Genomic DNA, 12,625 nt, shown 5'->3' on the forward strand with positions numbered 1-12,625 from the left:
GCCCCTATCTGATCTTCCATATGGACAGGGCAAAATTGAGGACTCGTCCCCAATTTCTCCCTAAGGTGGTATCAGCGTTTCATTTGAACCAACCTATTGTGGTGCCTGCGGCTACTCGGGACTTGGAGGCTTCCAAGCTGCTGGACGTAGTCCGGGCCCTGAAAATCTATGTTTCCAGGACGGCTAGAGTCAGAAAAACTGACTCGCTGTTTATCCTGCATGCACCCAACATGCTGGGTGCTCCTGCTTCTAAGCAGACTATTGCTCGCTGGATCTGCTCCACGATTCAACTTGCACATTCTGTGGCTGGACTGCCGCATCCTAAATCAGTAAAAGCCCATTCCACGAGGAAGGTGGGCTCTTCTTGGGCGGCTGCCCGAGGGGTCTCGGCTTTACAACTTTGCCGAGCTGCTACCTGGTCGGGATCAAACACGTTTGCGAAATTCTACAAGTTTGATACCCTGGCCGAGGAGGACCTTGAGTTTGCTCATTCTGTGCTGCAGAGTCATCCGCACTCTCCCGCCCGTTTGGGAGCTTTGGTATAATCCCCATGGTCCTTACGGAGTTCCCAGCATCCACTAGGACGTCGGAGAAAATAAGAATTTACTCACCGGTAATTCTATTTCTCGTAGTCCGTAGTGGATGCTGGGCGCCCGTCCCAAGTGCGGATTGTCTGCAATACTTGTATATAGTTATTGCTTAACTAAAGGGTTATTGTTATGAGCCATCTGTTCAGTGAGGCTCAGTTGTTATTCATACTGTTAACTGGGTATAGTTATCACAAGTTGTACGGTGTGATTGGTGTGGCTGGTATGAGTCTTACCCGGGATTCCAAATCCTTTCCTTGTAGTGTCAGCTCTTCCGGGCACAGTTTCCCTAACTGAGGTCTGGAGGAGGGGCATAGAGGGAGGAGCCAGTGCACACCAGTAGTCCTAATTCTTTCTTAGAGTGCCCAGTCTCCTGCGGAGCCAGTCTATTCCCCATGGTCCTTACGGAGTTCCCAGCATCCACTACGGACTACGAGAAATAGAATTACCGGTGAGTAAATTCTTATTTTTACTCCTACAGCATATACAGGATTCTGCTAACTTTATGGTGGAGGCCATAAAGGAGATTGGATTGCTCAATGCGCGCACTACTGCCATGGCAGTATCAGCACGTAGGGGCTTGTGGCTACGCCAGTGGACTGCGGAATCCAGGAAAGGCGTGGAAAGCCTACCCTTCACAGGGAAAGTACTTTTTGGAGATGAACTGGATACGTGAATATCCAAGGCTATGACGGGTAAGTCTACGTATCTTTTTTTCCGCAGCTCCCCTGGCTAGAAAATCCTATTCTGCACCAACATTGCAGTCCTTTCGGACAGCAAAGTTTAAAGGTAAGGCCAAAGGCTCTTCTACTGCCTTCAAGGGCAATTAGAGGTAAGCCTAGAAAACCTGCAAATACAGTCTCACAGGATCAGACCTCTGGTTATGCTTTCGCAAAGCCTTCAGCTTGACGGTGGACCGCACTGCTTGGTCAACAGGCAGGTGGGAGCCCGGTTATGATATTTCAGTCACGTATGGACCACCTCATGCCTGGATCCATGGGTCCAGGGCTACAGACTGGAGTTTCAGGAACTCCCACCTCACAGATTCTTCAAATCCGGCTTACCAGCTTCACCCGAACCAAGTATGACCTTACAAGCAGCAATTCAAAAACTGGTACAGACTCAGGTCATTGTTTCAGTTCCACTTCACCTACAAAACAAGGGTTTCTATTCCAACCTGTTTATGGTACTGAAACCGGATATTTCGGTAAGACCCATTTTAAACCGAAAGTCACTGAACCCGTATTTAAGGGTATTCAAATTCAAGATGGAGTCGCTGAGAGCGGTGATCTAAGGTCTGGAGGAGGGAGAATTCCTGGTGTCTCTGGATATCAAGGATGCGTGCCTTCATATTCTGATTTGGCCGCCTCATCATGCTTATCTAAGGTTTGCGTTGCAGGACTGTCACTACCAGTTCCAGGCCCTGCCCTTTGGGCTCTTCACGTCACCAAGGGTGTTTACCAAGGTTATAGCGGAGATGATGTTTCTCCTCCGCAAACAGGGAGTGAACATAATACCGTACCTGGACAATCTACTGATAAAAGCACCGTCCAGGGAAAGGTAGTTACACGGCATTGCCCTCACCACACGACTACAGGATCACTGGTGGATTCTGAATCTGCCAAAATCTCACCTGGAACCAACACTGAGTCTTCCGCTCCTAGGAATGATCCTGGATACGGAGGTACAGAAGTTGTTCCTTCCTCTGGAAAAGGCACTGGTAATTCAGTCAATGGCAAGGGTCGTCCTGCGGCCGCCCTGGATATCGGTACATCTGTGCATTCGCTTCCTGGGAAAGATGGTAACCTCTTACGAGGCACTGCAGTACGGAAGGTTTCACGCAAGACCCTTCCACCTGGATCTTCTGGACAGATGGTCCGGATCGCATCTACACATGCACCAGAGGATCCCTCTGTCCCCAAGAGCCAGGATTTCTCTTCTGTGGTGGCTACAGACTTCTCACCTAACCGAGGGCCGAAGATTCGGGATTCATAATTGGATTCTGCCAACCATGGATGCAAGCCTCAGAGGGCGGGGAGCAGTCACCCAAAGGGAACGCTTCCAAGGAAGATGGACAAGTCAGGAAGCCATTCTTCCAATAAACTTTTTGGAATTAAGGGCAATATACGACGCCCTTCGGAAGGCGTCTCATCTTCTTCAAAATCGAGTCATCCAGGTTCAGTCAGACAATGTGACGGGGGTGACGTACATAAACCGACAGGGCGGAACGAAGAGCAGAGCAGCAATGTCGGAGGTGACAAGGATTCTCCTCTGGTCAGAGGGACATGCTGTAGCGCTGTCCGCAATCTTCATTCCAGGAGTGGACAACTGGGAAGCAGACTTCTTCAGCAGACACGACCTTTACCCGGGAGAGTGGGGCCTTCACTCGGAGGTGTTCCGGTGCTTGACACAACGGTGGGGAATTCCACAGATCGACATGATGGCCTCCCGTCTCAATAAGAAGCTCCAGCGGTATTGCTCCAGGTCAAGAGACAGGCGCTGGAGGCTCTGGTGAGTCCGTGGGTCTACCAGATGGTGTGTCTTTCCACCACTTCAGTTGAGCCCAAGAATTCTGAAAAGAATAAAAAGGGAAAAGGGTTCAAGCAATACTCATTGCTCTGGATTGGCCAAGAAGGGCTTGGTATACAGATCTACTGGAACTACTTCTGTAGGACCCTCCTTCGGGAGGATCTTCTACAACAGGGGCCATTCCTCTATCACGACTTTCTGCGGCTACGTTTGACGGCATGGAGGTTGAGCGTCAAATTCTTGCCCGGAAAGGGATTCCGGACAAGGTAATTCTTACCTTGATCCAAACCAGGAAAGGGGTAACGTATAAACATTACCACCGGATTTGGAGAAAATACATCTCTTGGTGTGAGAACAAGAAATATACCTGCGGTAGAATTTCAGCTGGGTCGTTTTCTGCTTTTTCTGCAGTCTGATATGGATGTGGGTCTGCGTCTGGGCTCCATAAAGGTCCAGATTTCGGCCTTGTCCATTTTCTTCCAGAAACCGTTGGCATCCCTTCCTGAAGTTCAGACCTTCTTGAAAGGAGTTCTGCACATCCAACCACCGTTTGTTCCCCCCACGGCACCTTGAGATCTTAACATGGTGTTGCATTTTCTGCAGTCGGATTGGTTTGAGCCTTTACAGGAGGTGGATGTAAAGTTTCTTACATGAAAAACCGTCACACTGTTGGCCTTGGCTTCGGCACGGCGTGTTTCGGAACTGGGGGCCTAGTCTCACAAGAACCCCTATATGATTTTTCATGAGGATAGAGCTGAACTCAGAATTCATCAGCAATTTCTTCCAAAGGTGGTGTCTGCGTTTCACATCAACCAACCTATTGTGGTTCCGGTGCTTACTGACACCTCTTCTACTTCAAAGTCCCTGGATGTTGTGGGGGCTTTGAGAATCTATGTCAAACGGACAGCTCGTCACTGAAAATCGGACTCGCTGTTTGTGCTCTATGATCCCAAGAAAGTTTGGTGTCCTGCTTTTAAGCAGTCTATTGCTCGCTGGATCACGCTGACTATCCAGCATGTTTACTGTACGGCAGTTTTGCCGTTTACTAAATCAGTTCATGCCCACTCTACTCGGTCGGTGTGTTCTTCCTGGGCGGCTGCCCGGGGTGTCTCGGCTCTGCAGAGCAGCTACTTGGTCTGGTTAGAATGCGTTTGGTAAGTTCTACGAGTTCGATACCTTGGCCTCTGAGGCCCTTCAGTTTGGTCAATAAGTTCTGCAAGAACCTCGGCACCCTCCCACCCGGTTTGGAAGCTTTGGTACATCCCCATGGTACTAATGTGGACCACAGTATCCTCTAGGACGTAAGCAAAAATAGGATTTTAATTACCTACCTGTAAATCCTTTTCTCGTATTCCGTAGAGGATACTGGCCACCTGCCCAGTGCTTCGTGTTTCCTGCAGGGCTACTTGGTTAAGTATTATTGTTGGATCAACTGTTGCTGTTCATGTTCATGTTGTATTAACATGGGTTTTCTTCTTCTTTGTGTGTGCTGGTTCGAATCTCACCACTATCTTTTTCTGAATCCTTCTCTCAAAGTGTGTCAGTCTCCACGGGCACAGTTTCCTAGACTGAGTCTGGTAGGAGGAGCATAGAGGGAGGAGCCAGCCCACACTATCAAATTCTTAAAGTGCCCAAGGCTCCTAGTGGACCCGTCTATACCCCATGTTACTAATGTTGACCCCAGTATCCTCTACAGACTACGAGAAAAGGATTTACCGGTAGGTAATTAAAATCCTATATTTTCTACTCCACAGGATGATCCATTCAAGAACAAACCCCCATTGTTTAACAGCAACAACAACCAGGACCTTTACTCAGACCCATTCCAGACAGAAGATCCTTTTATTTCTGATCCATTTAAAGGAGCTGATCCCTTCAAGAGCAGTAAGTAGACACCAGTATGTTCAAAAGAGCAATGTTTTTTGTGTTTTGTCTGTCTGCAGTAATAAGATGAGTTAAATCAACTATGATAACTATTAATTAGTAACTTTTTGTTCGTCAGATCCTTTTGGTGATGATCCATTTAAAGAAAGTGACCCCTTTCATGCCCCAACTACAGATGATCCATTTCATAAACCCAGCAAAGGTGACCCTTTTTCTACCGATCCCTTCAGTAAGAATAATGTCCATTCGATGACATTGCCCCTAAAGGTGAGATGTTATTTTACATTGGCTCATGTAGGTACATAGGGGGTAATTCAGAGTTGATCGCAGCAGCAAATTTGTTAGCAGTTGGGCAAAACCATGTGCACTGCAGGGGGGGGCAGATATAACATTTGCAGAGAGAGTTAGATTTGGGTGGGTTACTTTGTATCTGTGTAGGATAAGTACTGGCTCCTTTATTCTCTCTTACGTTCTAGAGGATACTGGGGTTCCATTTAGTACCATGGGTATAGACGGGTCCACTAGGAGCCATGGACACTTTAAGAATTTGATAGTGTGGGCTTGGTCCTCCCTCTATGCTCTCCTACCAGACTCCGTTTAGAAAATGTGCCCGGGGGAGCCGGTCACGCTTATGGGAGCTCCTGAAGAGTTTTCTGCATTTATTTTATATGTTTGTTATTTTCAGGCAGGGCTGGTTGGCACCAGCCTGTCTGCTTCGTGGGACTTAGGGGGGGGACGGCCCAAACTCCTGAAGGGTTAATGTTCCCGTTCCCCGCTGACAGGACACTGAGCTCCTGAGGGAACTATTTGCAAGCCCCACCACGGTAAGCGTACATTCCCGTAGCACGCCACCACCCCTAACAGAGCCAGAAGAATGAAGAGTGGTGAGTACTAAGCCGGCGTCCCGCTTAGCGGGTCGCCAGCCATTATGACGGCATGAGAGTACAAAGACGCACAGCTTCTAACCGGTGTGGAATGCATCTCCAGACACAATACACAGCTGCGTCTCCGTACACTGTACACAGTACCCACACTGACAAAAATAACCATAAACGGTTTTCTCTCCATATTAAGCACCAGTATAAAAAAAAAAAAAACTCAGCCAGTATAAAAAAAGCGGGAAGACCGCCCGCCATTGAAGGGGCGGGGCCTTCTCTATGAGCGGATCCAGCAGCTCACGAGCGCCATTTTCCCTCTGCAGTGCACACAGGCGCTGACTGACAGGGATGCGCTGCTCCTCCGGAGTGATTCCAGATTACCTCAGCGGTACCAGGGGGTCATAGCAGGGTGGTAGCGATTATTAGTGTACTAAGTCCCCTATCAGGGTACTTAGTCTGCGACCCGGCTAAGATTGGCATTAGCGATAAGGGCGCAGTGGGGGCTGACTCCAAATAACTCTGTGTCTCCCTGAAGGGCTCTTTGTGGGTTAATTGTGCTTAAACATTTCCTGTGTGTGCTGTCACATTTACATTATGGGGGATATTCAATTGTTTGAAAAGTCAGTTGGGTGTCTATTTTTTCCTATCTAATAGACAGGAAAAAACTAGACACCCAACCGACTTTTCAAACAATTGAATTTCCCCCAAAGAGTTTATTACCTGTACAGCGGAGTGTTCCTCTGCACCAGGGGGCTCACTACTGGGTACTCAGGCAGTGCACCTTCCCAGAATAGTGGGGCTGAACCGGAGTGGATTAATTCCATTAAGGAAAGAGACAGACTGTGAATGAGTTTCTGACTAGAGACTCAGTCCCCAAACCAGCGTCTCAATCCCCTCCCATTTGTCCGCAAAAACGATCTATGACCCATATTCTGCAGTCTGACTCTGATGGGACCGACATGGAGGTGGGTAAGGTGGATTTGGAGGGGGGGGGGGGTATGCTACTTTGTCGCAGGGAATAGAGCCTCTTATAGAGGCTACCAGAGATGTTCTGCATATTCCCGATAAGGTGTCAGAAGAGAATGAGGAATCTTATTTTAATGTAAAAAAGAAGTCCTCAGTCACTTTTCCTGCGTCAAAGGAATTGAATACCCTGTTTTAAGAATTGTGGGTTAATCCTGATAAGAAATTTCAAATCCCTAAGAGGTTGCTCTCATCTTTTCCTTTTCCTCTGGAGGATTGGAAAAAATGGGAAAATTCAGCGATCGTGGACGCATCAGTCTCTAGGCTGTCACGAAAATTTGTATTGGCTGTCCCAGGTGGAGCCTCCCTAAAAGATACGGCTGATCGTAAATCATTGTACACAGCTGGGTGCCCAGAGACCCACTATTGCATGTGTGTGGATCACAAAGCCATTGCTAAATGGGCAGGTAACCTAATTGAGGGGTTAGATTCCTTGTCTAGGGGGGATGTTGTTTTACTCCTGCAGCATATACAGCACTCTGCGAACTTTATGGTGTAAGCCATAAAAGAGATTGGTTTGCTTAATGCACGCACCACCGCTGTGGCAGTGTCAGCACGCAGGGGCTTGTGGCTACGCCAGTGGACTGCTGATGCAGACTCCAGGAAAGGCGTGGAAGGCCTACCATTCACAGGTGAAGCCTTGTTTGGAGATGAACTAGACAAATTATTCTCCAAAGGTACTGTGGGTAAGTCTACGTATCTTCCTTCCACAGCTCCCCCAGCCCGGAAAGCTTATTCAGCTTCAAATTTACAGTCCTTTTGGACAGCCAAGTTTAAGGGAATATCCAGAGGTGCTTCTACGGCCTCCAGAGGCAGAAGAGGTAAACCACGCAAACTAGCAACTGCAGGTGCTCGGGAACAAAGCCTTCTGCATGACTGTGGACCACGATGCCTGGAGGACTGTCAGGTGAGAGTTTGACTAAAATTCTTCAATCAAATCTGGTCAAGTTCGTGCCAGGATCCCTGGGTCATAGATCTTATTTCCCAGGGCTACAGACTGGAGATCAAAGCTCCCACCTCACAGATACTTCAAATCAGGCTTACCAGCTTCACAAGAGGCAAGTATAACTTTACAGCAGGCCATCCAAAAACTGGTACAGACTCAAGTCATTGTTCCAATTCCACCTCATCTGCACAACAAGGGGTACTATTCCAACTTGTTTGTAGTACCGAAACCGGACGGTTCAGTACGACCAATTCTGAACCTCAAGTCCTTAAACCCGTTCTTAAGAGTGTTCAAGTTCAAGATGGAGTCTCTGAGAGCGGGGATCTCAGGTCTGGAGGAAGGGGAATTCCTAGTGTATCTGGATATCAAGGATGCGTACCTTCACATGCCGATCTGGCCGCCTCATCAGGCTTATCTACGGTTTGCACTGCAGGACTGTCACTACCAGTTCCAGGCCCTACCATTTGGTCTCTCCACCGCACCGAGGGTGTTCACCAAAGTGGTGGCAGAGATGATGTTTATACTCCGCAAGCAGGGTGTGAACATAATCCCATACCTGGATGATCTTCTGTTAAAGGCGCCGTCCAGGGAGAGATTGCTGGACAGCATTGGTCTCTCAACCAAACTTCTCAAGGATCACGGGTGGATTCTGAACCTTCCAAAATCTCACTTAGAGCCAACACGGAGGCTCCCATTCCTGGGAATGATAATGGACATGGAGTAGTAGAAAGGGTTCCTTCCGTTTGAAAAGGTACTGGTAATCCAGTCCATGGTTCGCAATGTCCTGAAGCCAACCCGGATATCGGTGCATCTATGCATTCGCCTTCTGGGGAAAATGGTGGCCTCTTACGAGGCACTTCAATGCGGAAGGTTTCACGCAAGACCCTACCAGCTCGATCTGTTGGACAAATGGTCCGGATCGCATCTTCACATGCACCAGAGGATCAGTCTGTCGCCAAAAGCCAGGATCTCCCTTCTGTGGTGGCTACAGATTTCTCACCTCATCGAGGTTTGGAGGTTCGGAATTCAGGACTGGATCCTGTTAACCACGGACGTAAGTCTCAGAGGTTGGGGTGCAGTTTCAAGGAAGATGGTCAAGTCAGGAAGTCATCCTTCCAATCAACATTCTGGAACGCAGGGCCATATACAACGCCCGTCTGCAGGCCCCTTACCTTCTTCACGATCGGGCCATTCACGTCCAGTCGGACAATGTGACAGCAGTGACGTACATAAAACGATAGGGCGTAACGAAAAGCAGAGCAGCAATGTCAGAGGTGTCAAAAATTCTCCTCTAGGCAGAAAAAAACGCTGTGGCGTTGTCAGCGGTCTTCATTTTCGGGAGTAGACAACTGGGAAGCAGACTTCCTCAGCAGACACGACCTGCACCTGGGGGAGTAGGGCCTTCACCTGGAAGTGTTCAGGTGCTTGACACGTCGGTGGGGATATCCACAAATCAACATCATGGCCTCTCGTCTCAACAAGAAGCTCAAGCAGTATTGTTCCAGGTTGAGAGACCCACAGGCAATGGCGGTGGACGCTCTGATGACTCCATGGGTCTATCAGATGGTGTACGTGTTTCCTCCACTTCCTCTGATCCCAAGAATTCTCAAGAGAATAAAAAGGGAAAAGGTTCAAGCAATACTCATTGCTCCGGACTGGCCCAGAAGGGCCTGGTATGCGGACCTTCTGGAGATGCTCCTCGAAGATCCGTGGCCTCTATCTCTTCGCAAGGATCTTCTGCAACAGGGCCCGTTCGTCTATCAGGACTTACCGCAGCTACGTTTGATGACACCGCAGCTACATTTGATCACATGGAAGTTGAACGGCTGATTGTAGCCAGAAGAGGGATCCCTAACAAAGTTATCCCGACTATGATCCAAGCTAGGATGGGGGTAACGTCTAAACATTACCACCGCATTTGGAAGAAAAATGTCTCTTGGTGTGAGAGCATAACTTATTCTGCGGTGGAATTTCATCTGGGATGTTTCCTGCTTTTTCTGCAGGCAGGTGTGGATGTGGGCCTACGTCTGGGCTCCATAAAAGTCCAGATTTCGGCCTTCTCCATTTTCTTTCAAAAACAATTGGCTTCTCTCCCTGAGGTCCAAATGTTTTTGAAAGGTGTTCTGCACATCCAACCTCCCTTTTTGCCTCCCACGGCACCTTGGGATCTCAATTTGGTGCTGTAGTTCCTCCAATCGGACTGGTTTAAACCTTTACAGGAGTTGGACGTAAAATATCTTACGTGGAAGACCGTCACACTGTTAGCCTTGGCTTCAGCAAGACGTGTGTCGAAGCTGGGGGCTTTGTCTTACAAGAGCCCCTATTTAATTTTCCATGAGGACAGAACTGAACTCAGAACTCATCAGCAATTTCTTCCTAAGGTGGTGTCTGCGTTTCACATAAACCAACCTATTGTGGTTCCGGTTATCACCGACACTTCTGCTACTTCAAAGTCTTTGGATGTTGTGAGAGCTTTGAAGGTATACGTAAAGAGGACAGCTCGTCACAGAAAATCCGACTAGCTGTTCGTTCTTTATGATCCCAATAAAATTGGATGTCCTGCTTCAAAGCAGACAATTGCACGCTGGATCAGGCTCACTATCCTGCATGCTTATTCCACAGCCAGTTTGCTGGTTCCAAAATCTGTACAGGCCCACTCTACTAGGTCGGTGGGTTCTTCCTGGGCGGCTGCCCGGGGTGTCTCGGCTTTGCAGCTCTGCCGAGCGACTAGTTGGTCTGGTTCGAACATGTTTGCTAAGTTTAATACTTTGGCCTCTGAGGACCTTCAGTTTGGTCAAGCAGTTCTGCAGGTACCTCGGCACTCTCCCACCCGGTTTTGGAGCTTTGGTACATCTCCATGGTACTAAATGGAACCCAGTATCCTCTAGGACGTAAGAGAAAATAGGATTTTAATTACCTACCGGTAAATCCTTTTCTCGTAGTCCGTAGAGGATACTGTGCGCCCGCCCGGTGCTTTGTTCTTCCTGGACTTTTACTTAGTTCAGTATTGTTGGTTCAGCTGTTGGGTTAGCATAGCTTTCCTCTGTTTTGTGTGTGCTGGTTCGGAATCTCACCACTGTCTTTATCTATCCTCCCAAAGTATGTCCGTGTCTTCGGGCACAGTTTCCTAGACTGAGTCTGGTAGGAGGGGCATAGAGGGAGGAGCCAGCCCACACTATCAAATTCTTAAAGTGCCCATGGCTCCTAGGTGACCTGTCTATACCCATGATACTAAATGGAACCCCAGTATCCTCTACAGACTACGAGAAAGTGATTTACCGGTAGGTAATTAAAATCCTATTTTTACACTGCAATTAAGATTTCAGTTTGAACACACCCCACCCAAATCTAACACTCTCTGCACATGTTACATCTGCCCCCTCTGCAGTGCACATGGTTTTGCCCAACTGCTAACAAATTTGCTGCTGCGAACAACTCTGAATTAGGCCCATATTTGTCTCCAGGCCGCAAACTAGGATAGTCTCTTTGGCACCAACTCGCACATTTCTCTTTGTTTTGTGGACCTGGAAATTTTGTATACTAAAGACATACAATTAGTCTTTTCCCATTTTCTGTCAGGTTTGAGTAGAACTCCACCTAGTCCTGACATATTGTTCTCTTATTTTCCATGGTAGTTCATGTGTAGTAATGTATGCAGACTTTAATGAGATTTCTCAGTTCTTTTGTAAGCATTTTTGTATTATTCCACAGTCGGATCCTTTTGATAGCAGAGATCCTTTCTCCTCTTCAACACTTCCAAAGAAAGAACCAGGTGAGTGGACTCCGATAACTAAAAGTATGTTTACATCTTCCTAGAGTGTAGTAGCACTGACGAGTACTATATTACAAAATTAAAATGTCCATAAAACAGAGACTTCCAAATGTGAATCACTCCCTACAAGGAATAACAATAGTGTATTTCAAATATGAAATTATACTGTGTATTAAAAACAGAAATTGGCTTTTTTATTTTTATTATTATTATTTTTTTAAGGAAATGATATATAAAAATATGACCTATTTCTTTAAAAAAAAAAAAATATATATATATATATATATATATATATATATCTACATCTATCTATATATATTTATTTATTTATTTATTTTTCTATGACAAGGGTAGTCAACATTCTCTTGGTGCCAGATGTTTAACATTGCAAGCAAAGAACATTACAACATATACAGATATTTACAAATGTAATACAGTATATGGGCTCTAAAACGGTCTAGTTGGCTCAGAATAGGTTGAGTATTTACAGAATACCATGCTGTTCTTTGATCAAGGCTTCGCTGGGTATGTGTGACACACTTTGATTCTCTAATTTAGGAATGATCTACAGCAGCAAAAAGGCTCCGCTGTGAGGCAAGGACGAGGAGCAGCTTAGCACGTGTAGGAAAGGGACAGACCCTGCAGAAGCTACTGGAAACATTCTCAGTGCCACCTTTGGCACTTGTTCCAAGGGTTGCCCATGCCTGCTGTAAGCCAGGCTTTTTTGAAAGGTTATTACTTGTTAATATCAAGGAGGTAACCTATGGTAATTTGTAAACACTGTCCCTTTGGAGATTGTCAGAGTAGTTTACTCACTGAAACTTGAATGGCGCATGTGTATTTGTACAAGTGTGCCTACTTGTGAAAGTTGTACTCACTCATAAATTGACTCCCTTTCTGCATACAACTGCTGTTTTACTGGGTGCTGGAAAACGTAATGCAGTAGGACAGGCATATATTTATGCACATGATTAGGAACCGTAAAATGTTGTGAGATCATGGTGCA

At 46.9% G+C, this 12,625-nt stretch overlaps 1 protein-coding gene across 8 annotated transcripts in view; it reads left to right on the plus strand.

Annotated features, from left to right (window-relative positions):
* Positions 1 to 12,625, plus strand: part of EPS15L1 (epidermal growth factor receptor pathway substrate 15 like 1) — a 411,806-nt gene that overhangs the window by 234,866 nt on the left and 164,315 nt on the right. For all 8 annotated transcript variants that reach the window (XM_063914522.1, XM_063914523.1, XM_063914524.1 and 5 more), the window contains 3 exons: positions 4,871 to 5,000; positions 5,119 to 5,267; positions 11,559 to 11,619. In XM_063914522.1, coding sequence (XP_063770592.1) covers positions 4,871 to 5,000; positions 5,119 to 5,267; positions 11,559 to 11,619 — 340 coding nt within the window. The remainder of the gene's footprint in view (positions 1 to 4,870; positions 5,001 to 5,118; positions 5,268 to 11,558; positions 11,620 to 12,625) is intronic.

The sequence above is a fragment of the Pseudophryne corroboree genome, chromosome 1, assembly GCF_028390025.1.
Source record: "Pseudophryne corroboree isolate aPseCor3 chromosome 1, aPseCor3.hap2, whole genome shotgun sequence".
Lineage (NCBI taxonomy): Eukaryota > Metazoa > Chordata > Amphibia > Anura > Myobatrachidae > Pseudophryne > Pseudophryne corroboree.